The sequence below is a fragment of the Felis catus genome, chromosome A2, assembly GCF_018350175.1.
Source record: "Felis catus isolate Fca126 chromosome A2, F.catus_Fca126_mat1.0, whole genome shotgun sequence".
NCBI classification, from domain to species: Eukaryota; Metazoa; Chordata; class Mammalia; order Carnivora; family Felidae; genus Felis; species Felis catus.
The window spans coordinates 17,992,898-18,007,969 of record NC_058369.1 but is presented as its reverse complement, the minus strand read 5'-3'; the positions used below and the strand labels follow the sequence as shown (position 1 = coordinate 18,007,969).

At 42.4% G+C, this 15,072-nt stretch overlaps 1 protein-coding gene across 1 annotated transcript in view; it reads left to right on the top strand.

The window, feature by feature from the left end:
- Positions 1–15,072, top strand: part of PRKAR2A (protein kinase cAMP-dependent type II regulatory subunit alpha) — a 113,093-nt gene that overhangs the window by 90,018 nt on the left and 8,003 nt on the right. Inside the window, exons 7-8 of the mRNA XM_011291413.4 lie at positions 2,635–2,736; positions 2,905–2,979. Coding sequence (XP_011289715.1) covers positions 2,635–2,736; positions 2,905–2,979 — 177 coding nt within the window. The remainder of the gene's footprint in view (positions 1–2,634; positions 2,737–2,904; positions 2,980–15,072) is intronic.

Genomic DNA, 15,072 nt, shown 5'->3' with positions numbered 1-15,072 from the left:
TACTTTCTTTCCCTTACTGGGGGCAGCCGCCACCATGACCACTACACTTAGTCCCTGCTCCCACTTTGTTTTGCTAGAGTAGAAGTCGATAGAAACCGTCTTAGGGAACACTTGCAGTCACAGGAGAGGGCGGCATTCCTTCTCTTTTTTAAACTTCAGGCTCTTTGCTGGACTCTGAACACTTGCTGCCTGCTGGAGCCACTATTTCACAGTTCAAGTTTCCTCTTCACAGCTCCATTGGAAGTTCCCAGAAAGCTGGCTTGGTGTCTGGTGCTTTTTCATGCCCTCTGCAGCCACGGGAGCTGGCCTTGCATAGCAGAAGGATGGAAGTACACATAGAAAGGGTTGGAACACAAATAAGTCACTGTGAGAGCTATCAGTTGTTTTCTCTTCAGCTAGAAAGAGTTTGCTATTGCAATTGTAGCAATCTTTGTGACTTTATAGGTAGGTGTTTTAAATACTGGATTTTTCTGACAATGCCTACTCAAAGAGAAGGAAGAGAATTTTATAATTTCCATTTTCTCACTTCTGATTGCTTGTTCTCTTTCCATAGCACTCATGCCTAGATTGGCCCAGAAAACATGTAGAAACTGAAGTCTAAAGATAGTAGAGTAATATTCCACAGTATGACAGTAATATTTTAAATGATACATCCCTAACCTTGGACTTTAAAAAAGTAGTGGCAAATGATGCAACCCATTAGAACAATCCAAGATTGAATGGCTCTTTTCAAGCAGACAGATGGAGAAGAAATGGAGCAGAATTTGGCTATATACTGGAGAGCAGACATGACTTGTACAGCAGTTGAGAGGGAGGGTTGCAGTCCGCCATAGCTCATGCTAGGAGTATAAGGCCTGTCTGTGCCCTCAGAGGTGCGTATTATTTCCATTTTAGGATATGGCAGTCCTAGCCAGGGAAGCCATGGGGCTGGGGTTAGAGGTTTGCAGGGCTTGGGCACCAGGTTGAACAGAGTTTCAACTCTCAGGGAGCTGCATGCCTCTAACACTTGGGGGGGATGTAAGGGAGGGGGTGTCATGCCTGTGACTGCGTGGTCCCCAACATGGCTGTATCTGGTTGGTGTACTTCAGTCTGGCTGCGCATCAGAAACCCTAGGGTCTGTTGTGGCCCAGCATCTTTCCAGGGGAGCCTTCCCTCTCCTTCCTACTCCACCCCAGCCCAGGGGACACATGAGTCCAGCCTGGCCAGGCACAGTGCAAACTGCCCAGCCATATGATTAGTTAGTTCATCTAGCGCAGGGGACCCAGCGTGAGCCAAGGAGAGTCAGGCCAAAATCTGATTGAAACCTCTAGGGAAGAGAAATGCCTGCATTCCCCAGGCCTGGGAGTTGGGGGGTGTGGGTCTAGAACTCCTGGGGGCTGTGTGGTCAGCACCTTCTGCACAATGGGTCCATGAGGAGGAAAGCAGGCAGGCAGCAAGAGATGCAGGACTTTTTAATTAGTTCTGTGCACAAGTACGTTCCCTCTAATCTGAGCCAGTTTTACGGTGACAATGGCCTGATACAGATAGACAATGTTCTGAGCAGCAAAGCTGTGAACTCATGTGTAGGCCCTGCAGAGGGAGAGGAGAATCATAAAGCAACAGATCTAGGGTGGACCTGGGCATCTATATTTTTAAAAGGCTCCTGGGTGATCTCAACTCAGTTGTCTTCTGTGTGGTGTCTCCACCCCACTACCACCCCATCATAGAGAATACTAAAATAGAAAACCTACAGTTAAACATGTCCTAACCCCCTTGCTGTGTTTCATTCTGCTGGCCTTTAGGATTTCTTTATGTACTCTGAAAGAAAAAAAAATCTTTCTACTCCTGACAGCCTGAGGTGGACAAAAGGTACAATTAACTTAGATACAAGAAACCTAAAACTAAGCAATTAACCTTCTCCTGACTGTGTGTCCCTCCCTACACACATATACACGTATCTGAGAGGAGCCTGGCTATAGCTCTGGTTAGCTGTCTCCATGACTTGCTGGGGTCGAGTGACCTTTCACATTCCTGCCTCCCCTCTCTCTCCATTAATTTAAATCCTCCCCTTACTCTAGGTCTCCCCAAAATTTATATTTTTGCAACAAGACTATCTTTGATTACTCCAGCCTAACTGTGACTAGGGACACTCTCTCCCTCCTGAGAATTCTCATGACACTAACTCTTGTCTTTATAGTTCACCTAGCACATTTCATATGCTGTCTTGGACTGTAGCTTTTTTATTCCCAATATTTTATATTGTCTCCCCATTGAGATTGTAAAGTCTTTCAGGGCAAGAGCCCTCAGATTGTTTTATCTCCTTTTTCTAAAGGTGCATCTTTTCACATCGAACAATGACTGTGAGCTTACAAGTATTCGATTGGGAGTTTTGTATTTCGTATTCTATTTATGACCCATAGGTGGCACTCATGGAGTACCAGATAGCAAGCAATGATGTGTGGGACATCTGTCTGACACAACAAGCTCCAAGTCTTTTTCTTCCAGCATTGACTCAGATTAAAATGTCATCAAACACTCAGTTGGCCCGGTACATTCCATGGTCCTCTGATATTTGCTGTCACCCAGTTAATTAAACCATCCATAGATGTTCTCTTACAGAGGCATTTACCAGAATTTTCATGTTCTTTCTTGTAGGACCGTGTGACTTTTAGAAGAATCATAGTGAAAAACAATGCAAAAAAGAGAAGGATGTTTGAATCATTTATTGAATCTGTGCCCCTCCTTAAATCACTAGAGGTAAAGTGTATGAATAAAAGTCTGTTTATGGAGATTTAAGATTTAAAACCAATCTATTAAGCTTTCAAATTGTACTATTCTAACCCATTTCTGTGTTGTATAGATATTATTTGTGACTTTCAGTTGAGGTCTTTTCCTTAGAGTTTGTGAGTATGTCCATTGTTTCAGGTGTCAGAACGAATGAAGATTGTGGATGTAATAGGAGAGAAGATCTATAAGGACGGAGAGCGCATAATCACACAGGTGAGTAGGGCCCTGTGCAGCTCCTTTCCTGAGAGAGTCAACCCTCCTGAAGGACTAGTGCAACCCTTGTCCTCTCACTTTGGGAGCTCATGTTGCCATCTACTAGGGCACACTTCCTGCAGAGTCCTCTGAAGCCCGTTGATGTTCCTCTCACGGACATATGCACGTCTCTTGCCTCCAGTCACCTTTCTGTGGCTTCTGGTGTTTGTTCTTTTGGACATAGTTCTCTTTTGACCCTGAGTAAACTTCATCCGTTGGTGTTAAAGTCTGGAGAAAGTTGAAGGGTTGTGCCCTTTACCTTCTATGTTTGGCACAAAGGTGCCCTCTTAGCCAATCCAACACAAGCCAGCCTTCAGTCCTCAGTAATTGATCAGATTTGTAAGTTGTCTTTAATGTTTCCTTTGTGCCTTTCTCTCTTGTGACTCTTGGATGCTGTGAGGATCATCACACAGTGACCTGGATCGTTGTGACGAATACTGTGTAATAATTTTCCTTGTCTGCTATGATGATGTTTTTAATTATGTGTAAAGACTTCTCCAGGTGTAAACTTCTGCCTGTGGTTTGGTAAGAGCACTGGGAAGATACCTGGTTGGCCTGGGTTGGATAGTGTTCCCCATTATGAAGCCAGAGCTGGGGCTAGGAGGAGGAAAGACAGATTGGTGAAGCCTAAATCCTGAGCCCACCCCTGTACCAGGCTTATTAATCACAGCAGGCGAGAGAGAAACTCCCAGAGAAAAAGGACTAACAAAAAAACTATATGGCCTTTTGAAATGCCTTTGTTTTTTAGGACTCCTGCTGTTAATAGTTCCTTCAATTAGAAATTAGTTTGATTCTCTAAACACTTATTACAATATACAAGTAGGACCAGATATAAACACTATAATGAAGGAATGTGTAAATGACAGTGAGAATGTAGGAAAGGAAGTATTCTGTAATGTTTTGTAGGGGAAATGCCATTTGGGCTGGGCTTAAAGAATAAGTGCAGCTTCAGCAGTTGAGGTCAGGGAAAGGTCTTTCAGGGCAAGAGAACAATATGAACAAGGCCTGTGGGTGTGAGCTGTGTTCCAGGACAGGTGTCCTGGTATGGTAAGAATGTAGCACTGAGTTGCAGGAATGGGACCTGTTGACTAGTCACATTTGCTTCTGAACCTGAGATGCTTTAATTTACTCCCAAAGGGCCTTCATGTCATCCTGAAAGCCCCAGGCCTTCAGGAGGTATGTCAGCAGGTTTTTAGAAGGTATGTCAAGAGGTATGAGAAGCTACAGTGTTCTCTGGAGTGTCTGTGCTCTTGAAGATGAGAGTGCTAGATGGTGCCGAATGGGCACAAATTAAGATGACCTCAGCTTATTATAGACCCCTTTTGACAGTGTCCCTAGACAGGGGTTTCCAGGTGAGGTCCCAAGAACAGCAGCATCAGTGTCATCTGGGAACTTGATAGGAATCATTAGAAATGAAGTTCTTGGGCCCCACCCCAGACCTCCTGAATTAGAAACTGTGCTTTATGTTGTTCTGCTTGTTTTGGCAGCTTTGTTACAGTGTATTTTATATACAATAAAATCACCAAATTTAAGTGTACAATTCTAGAGTTTTGTAGCCACCCCTGCAATCATAGTACAGGGCATTTCCATCACCCCAAGAAGTTTCCTCACGTGTATTTGTAGTCAATCCCCTGCTCCACCCCCTTATTCCTGGAAGCTACTGATTTGCTTTTCAACACTACAGAAGTTCCTTTTCTAGAATTTCGTATACATGCAATCATAATGTGGTCTTTTGTGTCTGATTTCTTAGCACAATGTTTTTGAGATTTTTTTCATGTTGTATGTGTCAGCAGATAGTTTATTTTTATTGCTAAGTAGTATTCCACTGTATGGATATACCATAATTTATCTTTCCATTCACCAGTTGAGGGAATTGGAGGTCTTTCCAGTTTGGGGCAATCATGAATAGAGCTGCAGTGGACACTTTTATACAAGTCTTTGTGTGGATATATGTTTTTATGGAATTGCTAAGCCATATGGTAAAAGCATATTTAACAACCTGCCAAACCGTTTTTAAAATGCCTCTACCACTCTGCATCCTCCCAGCACTGTACCAGAATTCCAGTTGCTATGCATCCTCATCAACATTTAGTATCAACAGTCTTTTTACTTTTAGCCATTCTAGTGGGTATGAAGTGGTGTCTCATTTTGGTTTTAATTTGCATTTGCCGCATCTTTTGCTGTGACTGCTTGCCATCCTTATGTTTTCTTTGGTGAAGTTTTTGTAAATCTTTTGCCCTGTTTACAGTTAGGTGATTTGGCTTCTTATTATTAAGTCGTAAGAGTTCTTTATGTGTTCTAAGTACATATCATTTATCAGACAGATGATTGGCAAATATTTCTTCCAAGCTGTGGCAGTGCCTTGTCTCTTAATTTTCTTAATGGCAGTTTTTAAAAAGCAAAAGTTTTTAATTTTGAAGAGTCTAGTTTGTAGTTTTTTTTTTTTCTCTTGCAATTCATTCTTCTTGTGTCCTATTTTAAAAGAATCTTTGCAAGGTCAATAAAATTTTCTCATAATGTTTACCTTTAGGCCACCATTCAATAAATATCATGTGACACAGATGTAATTTAAAATTTTTTTAGCAGCCAAGTTTTTTTCAAAAGGTGAACTTAATTTTAATAATATGACATATTTAACTTAATATCTTTAAATAATACCACTTCAGCGTCTAAGTGATATAAAAATTTAATGATGAAATATTTTATATTCTTTTTTTCCTCAGTCTTCAAAATCCAATGTATATTTTGTACTTACAGCACACCTAAATCTATAGAAGCCATATTTCAAGTGCTCCATAGCCACATGCTAGTATGTTGAGCAGAGTGGTTATAGATATCTCCTAGTTTTAACTCCTACATTTAGATCTGTGATCCATTTTGAGTTAATTTTTATACTGTTGTAAGGTTTTTACAAGGTTTTGCATGTGGATGTCCAATTGTTCCAGTACCATTTGTTGGAAAGATTATCCTATCTTGTTGCCTTGACACTTGTACTGAAAACTATTTGGCCGTATGTTTTTGGGTCTATTTCTGGTCTCTGTTCCATTGATCTACATGTCTGTCTCTGTGCCAATACTGCACTGTCTTGATTATAAAAACTTTTTATACTAAGTCTTAAAATCAGATAGTTTAAGCCCTCCAAAATTTTTGTTCTTTTTCATAATTATTTTGGCTCCTCAATGCTCTTTGCATTTCTGTATATATTTTAGAACCAGCTTAATACTTTCTACCAATGAGATTTTTCAGGGGAGATTATGTTGAAACTATAGATCAATTTGGGGAGAAATTGACATTGTAACAATAGTGAGTGTTCTGTGTCAGTCTCAGGCCATCAGTAGTGATGCTGTCAGCTAGGAATGCCTGGGGCATTCACCTCGTCCTGTACCACCTCTCAAAAGTCCCCACAGACATTTCTCCAGAGCCAGTGTTGTGTCTGGACTGGCCCTTGTGGTTCTTGTTATGACTGCAAGGCTTAGCAACAACCATGAAGGAACTTTGAAAAAACAAAGTTTATTACTCACAGATCCTGGAGGGTATATGGCACACCCAGGGCCACACAGTGAGGTCACAGGGTGGGGGTGGGGGACCTGGAATTCTGTCTTTATTGGGGATGAGGGTGGGCTGCCCAGGGTTTGGCAGGTTCACTCTTTATTGGCAAATTTAAAACGTAAGAGCAGGAATTAGGGTTGTGGGAAGAGAAAAGTGGGGTCCCTCAAGTGGTCAGTTTTCTGCATTTCTCAGGGCTTTCTGAAAGAGAAACTTCATGGGGCACCTGGATGGTTCAGTCAGTTAAGCGTCCAACTGTTTATTTCAGCACAGGTCATGATCTCATGGTTTGTGAGTTCAAGCCCTGCATCAGGTTCTGTGCTGACAGCACAGAGCCTGCTTGGGATTCTCTCTGCCCCTCCCCCGCTCGTGCGCTCGCGCTCGCGCGGGCTCTCTCTCTCTCTCTCTCTCTCTCTCTCTCTCTCTCTCTCTTTCTCTCAAAATAAATAAATAAAGATTTAAAATAAAAGGGAGACTTCATAGGTGGGGCAGCCTGGCTCTTTATTTAGTGTGGCTGGCAATATGTTTATTCAAGGTAGGTGTCTTTGAAATGGTTGCCTCAATAATCGAAAGCTTGGTGTCAGTCACTTACATTCTAATCAAAAAAGCTTACTGTCAGTGGTTCATGAACTTAGTATATCTCTATGTAGGTCATTTTTTTTTTAATGTCTATTTTTGAAAGAGAGAGCAAGCACAAGGGAGCGACAGAGAGAGAGGGAGACAGAGGATCCACTGTGAGCTCTGTGCTGACAGCAGAGAGCCCAATGTGGGGCTTGAATCCATGAACTATAAGATTATAACCTAGCTGAAGTCGGACGCTTAACCGACTGAGCCACCCAGATGCCCCTAGGTTACCTTTTACTTTTTCTCTGTAGTATTTTATACTTTTCAAGTCGTACACATCTTTGTTAAATTTATACCTGGATATTTTACATTTTTTACGATATTGTAAGTGGTTTTCCTTTCTTCAGTTTCTAATTATTTATTGCTAGTATACAAAAATACACTTGAAGGGGCGCCTGGGTGGCTCAGTCGGTTAAGTGACCAACTCTTAACTTCAGCTCAGGTCATGATCTCATGGTTCGTGAGTTTGAGCCCCCATCAGGATTAGTGCAGAGTCTGCTTGGGATTCTCTCCCTCTCTGCCCCTCCCCTGCTTTCTCTCTCTCTCTCTCAAAAATAAATAAATAAACTTAAAGAAATTAAAAAAAAAACTTGGTGAAATGTTTGAAAAGCATTTTCAAAGGTTTTTGAGAGAGAGGAAGGATATCATTATGAGAATTGTGTTCTCAGAGTATAGTTCTGGCATCAGTGAAAAATGAATTGGTTTCAGCTTCATTGAGTAATCAAGGAAATGCAAATTAAAAGCCACAATGAGAACTTTTTTTTTTTAATTTTTTAATGTTTATTTATTTTTGAGAGAGAGACAGAGTGAGAGCAGGGGAGGGGCAGAGAGGAGGGAGACACAGAATCTAAAGCAGGCTCTAGGCTCTGAGCTGTCAGCACAGAGCCCAACATGGGGCTCAAACTCACAAACCGTGAGATCATGACCTGAGCCAAAGTTGGATGCTTAACCAACTGAGCCACCCAGGCTCCCCAGTGAGAACTATTTTCATACCTATTAGTTTGGCAAAAGGTAAGAATCTGATAATTCCAAGATGTAGCAGGAATTTTTATTCACAGTGAATAGGAGAATAACTTAGCTGAACTCCTTTTGAGAGAAGTTTATCCTTATTCTATAAAGCTGAATTTATTCTATAATCCAGAAATTTACTTTTTAGATGTTTTCAGAGAAATACCCTCACACCTCAGAAGCTGCTCTGCCCTTCCTAGTCACAGACCTCCACTATGTCTCTATGCTGACTTTTATCATAGTCATATATTTGCTTTGCTTTATAATTTTTACCACCTGTGTATAAACAATATGGCTAAGTCTTGCTGTCTTTTTCTTTAATTTCTAAATTGGAATTAGAATGTATGTATTCTTTTATTTGTACCTTCTTTTGCTCAACATTCACCCACATTGTTGTGTGCAGCTGTAGTTTGTTGGTTTTCATTGCTGTATAGTATTCCAGCATGTAAATAAACTATTTGCCTTCCCACTGCTGATGGAGATTAGGTGTGTTTCTAGTTTTTAGCTGTTATTAACAAGACTTCAGTGATTACATTGATTTGATTTTCAAATCTTAAAGCAGCCTTGTGTTGCTGAGATAAGATAAACTGACTTGGCCATTGTGTAGTATCCATTTCATATGTTGATGAATCCAATTTGTTAATATTTTGTTTAAGATTTTCATGGGGCGCCTGGGTGGCTCAGTCAGTTAAGTGTCCGACTTCAGCCAGGTCACGATCTCGCGGTCCGTGAATTCGAGCCCCACGTCGGGCTCTGGGCTGACGGCTCGGAGCCTGGAGCCTGCTTCCGATTCTGTGTCTCCCTCTCTCTCTGCCCCTGCCCTGTTCATACTCTGTCTCTCTCTGTCTCAAAAATAAATTTAAAAAAACGTTAAAAAAATTAAAAAAAAAAAAAAAGATTTTCTGGCTGTGTTCCCAAGTGAGGCTGATACGTAATTTTCCTTTCTTATAGCAGCCTCGTCAGATTTTGATATCAGGGTGTTAGAATCGTAATGGGATTCTATTCTCTTACTATTATCTGAGGAGTTTGTATGATATCTTAAGGAACTTAGTGATGTTTCTTTTGTGGGAAGAGGTTTTTTTAACTTATTTCAGAGAGAGAGAGAGAGAGAGAGAGAGAGAGGGAGAGGCAGAGAGAGAGGGAGAGTGATAATCCCAAGCGGGCTCCATACTGATGGTGTGGAGCCCAGTACAGGGCTTGAACTCACAGAACCATGAGATCGTAACCTGAGCCAAAACCAAGAGTCAGACGCTTAACCAACTGAGCCACCCAGGTGCCCCTGTGGGAAGATTTTGACCACAAATTAAGTTGTTAATTGTTAAACTATTTAGGTTTTCTATTCTTCAGTGTGTTTGGGTAAGACCTATTTTGCTAGGGATTTATTCATTTTATCTAAAATTCAATGTTTTTGGCACAAAGTAGGTCAGAATGTTCCTGTAACACCTTTTAAGTATCTACAACATCTAGAATGATCCCATCTTAATTCCTGATATTGTCGTTTTGTGCCTTCTCTTTTTTTTTTATTGTTCAATCTTGCAAGGGGCTTACTAATTCTTTCAGTCTGTTTTAAGAACCACTTTTTTGCCTTTTATTAATCTGGTTGAATGTTTTCTATTTCATTACTTTCTGTCTTTATCTCATTTCCTTTCTTCGACTTCGTTTTGCTATTTTTTCCCCAGTTCTCTTGAATTGGTTGCTTAGCTTTTCACTTTCTAGCCTGTCTTCTTTTTCCAATATGGGCATTTTAGTATTTTTTAAGTTTATTTATTTATTTTGAGAGAGAGAGCACAGGAGGGGCAGAGAGAAAGGGAGAGAGAGAGAATCCCAGGCAGGCTCCAGGCGGCCAGCACAGAGCCCAGTGCAGGTTCTCGAACCCACAAACCGTAAGATCATGACCTGAGCTGAAACCAAGAGAAGTTTCCCTACATCCCTGAAGATCAGTGATGGTCATCAGCATTTAGAGATTGCTGCCCTAAGCCCCCTTGGACAGTTGTGCTTGGATGCTGTGACTCTTCAGCACCGGCATGCCACCAGCTTCTTCCTACAGCCCAGCTTTCTTCACAGGTCATTATGTCTGAGGGTGGGTGCCTTGCTAATGCAGGTGTCCAGCAAGGGCCCAGATGCTGTGGAAAGAACAGAAGCCACTGCTTATTGCAGGGGCTGGTGGGAGGCTAGTGTGCATCTCTGCCTGTCTCTAGGTGTTCTCTAGACCACATATGCTGTCAGGGAGGCCCCTGGCCAGCTGCCCACTTCAGAGTTTTCTTTTATTTCATCCTTTCAAGTTCATCAACACAAATTTTTATCTCTGGGTTTTTTTTTTTAATGTTATGTTTATATACTTTGTAGTGTTTTCATAATTTGCTCATTTATCCTAATTGATGGAATGTTTTACCTGTTCTCTGGATGATATGGACAGAAGTTGGTTTGTACTTTATAAAAAGTATGTTTCATGTATTCAGCATTGAAGTACCATTTTGTTGGGGTGCCTGGGTGGCTCAGTCGGTTAAGCGTCTGACTTCGGCTCAGGTCATGATCTGGAGGTTCGTGGATTAGAGCCCTGCGTTGGGCTCTGTGCTGACAGCTCAGAGCCTGGAGCCTGCTTTGGATCCTGTGTCTCCCTCTCTCTCTGCCATTCCCCAGCTTGTGCTCACTCTCTCTCTCTCTCTCAAAAATAAATAAACATTAAAAAAAAAAAAAGGAAGTACCATACCATGTCCTGAATTAGAGTTTCGGTTATTCTTAGGATGGGATATGGATCCTATATCATCATTTGTGAAAAAAAGACATTTATTTAATACAAAGCCCAGTGAATTTTAGCATATGGATGATAACATAGTCAGTGCCTGCCACGTAGACATTCAGAAGCTGTTTATTGAAACACCTGATATGTTCACAAAAAATATAAAATAGGAGGGCACCTGGGTGGCTCAGTTGGTTGAGCGTCTGACTTCGTCTCAGGTCATGATCTCGCCATTTTCGAGTTTAAGTCCCACATTAGGCTCTGCTGACAGCTCAGAATCCAAAAGCTGTTTCGGATTCTGTGTCTTCCTCTCTTTCTCTGCCCCTCCCCCGTCGCACTCTGTGTGTGTCTCTCTCTCTCAAAAATAAATGAACGTTAAGAAAAAAATGTTTTAATAAAAAAATTATAAAAATGTAAAATAGCAGTACCTGGATGGCTCAGTCAGTTAAGTGTCCGACTTTGGCTCAAGTCATGATCTTGTAGTTCATGAGTTTGAGCCCCACATTGGCCTCTGTGCTGACAGTGAGGACCCTGCTTGGGATTATGTCTCTCTCCCTCTCTCTCTTGTGGTCCCCCTCTCTCTCAAAATAAATAAATAAACTTTTTAAAAAATGTAAAATATAGTCCGGCTTCTTTACTCCTAAATGTACAATGGAATGTTCTTTCTGTGAGATGTATACTCAGATGCTATTAGCAGACTTAACAATTTGAAAAGCAGGGACATTCTTCCATTGAGCTCCTGTTTTTTGCTACTGGGGTAGTCATCTCATTCTGCTCTGTCTCCCCTAAAAACTGAGAGGCATCCTGCAAAGTCTGAATAGCCAGCTTGCATGCACTATCTATCACTGGACCTGAGGGAGGCAGGAAATATCTCTCCTGGCCCATCTCTGTCTCAGCCTAACCAGGCTGTTTCATGAGGCTGGAAATGCAAACAGTACCCCTCAGATGCCTCAAAAATAGACCATTTTCAGTTGATCGTATCATCATTCATGGTTTCATTTTTAATTTTTTCTTCTTTTTTTTAATTTTTTTTTAATGTTTATTTATTTTTGAGACAGAGAGAGAGAGAGCATGAACAGGGGAGGGGCAAAGAGAGAGGAAGACACAGAATCCGAAGCAGGCTCCAAGCTCTGAGCTGTCAGCACAGAGCCCGATGCGGGGCTCGAACTCACGGACTGTGAGATCATGACCTGGGCTGAAGTCGGACGCATAACCGACCAAGCCACCCAGGCGCCCCTTAATTTTTTCTTCTTAAATTGTTTGTGAACTATGATAATCCTTTCAGGTGATGTATTAGCAAATTAGTAAAATTAAAAGGCTCAGGGGCGCCTTGGTGGCTCAGTTGGTTAAGCATCCGACTTCGGCTCGGGTCATGTTCTCATGGTTCGTGGGTTCGAGCCCCGCTTTGGGCTCTGTACTGACAACTCAGAGCCTGGAGCCTGCTTCAGATTCTGTGTCTCCCTCTCTCTGCCCCTCCCCTGCTTGCTCTCCCTCTGTCTCTCAAAAATAATAAACATTAAAAAAAAAAAAATTTAAAAAAGAGGATCAGAGATGGTCCTTCCTCTGGTCCAGAGAAAGAGAAGAGCTTTTACCTAGGCAAGCCTCATTGTTCCTCGTGGTCAGGATAATATTTCTTCCCATTTCCTCTCAACCTTGAATCCACCAGCTATTCCTCTACCTCCTATGACAGTTATTTATCTTCTGAGCTTCTGAGGAAACTCATCTGTAAAATGGGGTAGTAATAGTACCAATTGTATTGACTTCTTGGGCAATTGCATGAAGCAGTCAGTGCACATGTGGTACTCACCAGAGTGCCTGCTGGGAGTGAGCTCTGTTAGCAGAGCACAGCATTGTTAGCAGATTCTCTTTTATTTGAGCTCCCCTGTTCATCAGGCTCATTCTTCACACCCTGTAGACATGCCTGAGTCTTTCTTCAGGATACACTCATGTTCCTCCACTCACTGTTTTCGCTCCAGCTACCAGCTTCTCATCCCTTTCACAGCCAGGCATATTAGAAGTGTGGTCTCGGGGCGCCTGGGTGGCGCAGTCGGTTAAGCGTCCGACTTCAGCCAGGTCACGATCTCGCGGTCCATGAGTTCGAGCCCCGCGTCGGGCTCTGGGCTGATGGCTCAGAGCCTGGAGCCTGTTTCCGATTCTGTGTCTCCCTCTCTCTCTGCCCCTCCCCCGTTCATGCTCTGTCTCTCTCTGTCCCAAAAATAAATAAAAAACGTTGAAAAAAAAAAAAAAAAAAAAAAAAGAAGTGTGGTCTCACAGTGTGGACCAGAGGAAGCCAGACATGATAGGCCATGTAGGATTCCATTTATATGAAGTTCAGGAACAGCTTTACTTTCCTTAACCGGAATTAAGGAAAACTGCAAGGAGAGAAGTCAGATACGGTCACCTAATAGTCGGAGCAATGGTAGTTTTGACTCGATAAGGACCCTTTTGGAGGCCAGAAAGGTTTTCTGTTTTGATCCAGGAGGTGGTCACACAGGTGCATAAATGTGTAAAAATTCATCAGGCTGAAGCCTTGAAAAATTAGCACTGTAAATTATGGCTGTTACACATCTATCTAAACAAAAAGAGCTCAGGTACCACCCTTCACCACCTGTCACTTTTGTGGCTCATCCCTACCACTCACCACCCTCTACTTGGTCACCAGAATGTTTCTGCACATTTGAATCTTTTCTTTTTAATTTTTTTTTAACGTTTATTTATTTTTGAGACAGAGAGAGACAGAGCATGAATGGGGGAGGGTCAGAGAGAGGGAGACACAGAATCTGAAACAGGCTCCAGGCTCTGAGCTGTCAGCACAGAGCCCGACACGGGGCTCGAACTCACGGACCGTGAGATCACGACCTGAGCTGAAGTCGGACGCTTAACTGACTGAGCCACCCAGGCGCCCCGCACACATTTGAATCTTTATCTTGACCTCCAACAGCACTGAACACTGATAATCCCATCTTCCTTTGTGAAACTCCCTTCTTGGACCTAGAAGCAACCTCCTGGTGACCCAACCTCTGGCTTCCCCTTAGTTTCCTTCATCAACTCTCAGGGAGCTATTTGGGTAACACTAGAACTTCATATTGATTTAGCTCTGCTGGGTACAGGGTACCTACCCAACACGGCAGCACAGAAACCCACAGACAGCCCTTTTTAAAGCTGTGCTTTTTACTCACATAAAGCAATGATTATTATCTAATGAACTGGGACTAGATTAACTACTCAAGAATGGCAGCCTCAGCTGTAAGATGTCCACTTGGAGATCTGTGCAGTGGCCAACGACACTTAAGTCTTAGGAAAATTCAGAAGAAGTATAGACTCTACTGAAGGCATAAGACCCACATGGAATGAGAACACAGGACTAGTATTGAATTATCCGGTGTAGATGGTTGTTGCCCCAAACGTTAAGAGGAAGGGGTCAGATACTGAAGTTGGCCTGAAATCCTCTTCTCAGTGTCTGCTTGCCTCTCTCCCCTCATTCCAGCCTTTGCTCAGATCTCACCCTCAGATGAAACTCTGCTGTATACTGTAGCCATCTCCTTCCCCAGCACTCCAGATCCCACATTGCTCCCTCCCTGTAGTATTTAATTGCCTTCCAACACAACAGTATAATTTGCTGATTCATTATGTTGATTGTTTACAGTTTGTTTACCATATTAGACTGTAATTTCCACAAGGGTAGGGATATTTGTTTTGCCCACTAATATGTCTCACATGCCTAGAACAGTGCCTTGGCACATAGTAAGTACTTAATTACTTGTTGAATTACCTGAATGACTGGTTCAGCCAAGTGGTTTAAAATCCAAACAAGTGAAAGAAAAGCCTGAGGCTTATAATGTTGACATCAACCCACATCACAGTACCTCCCTCCCCAAGGCAGGGCTTTCTTCAGATCCATACTGTCCTCTGGAGGGCTGCATTATCCTTGAGCCCCATGCCCAGAGGTAGCCAGGAGTCACCTTGATACTGTCTGTGGCAGCCTTGGCGACTGGTCCCAGTCACAGGTTTCAATAGCAGACTAACATGAGCAGCAAAGATAGTGATGCTGTGCGCAGTTGGCAGCCTGGGCATATTTGTGGAGAGAAATGTGAATATTCCATGTTAGGAAGTGAGAGATGTGTCAGTCATAGTTG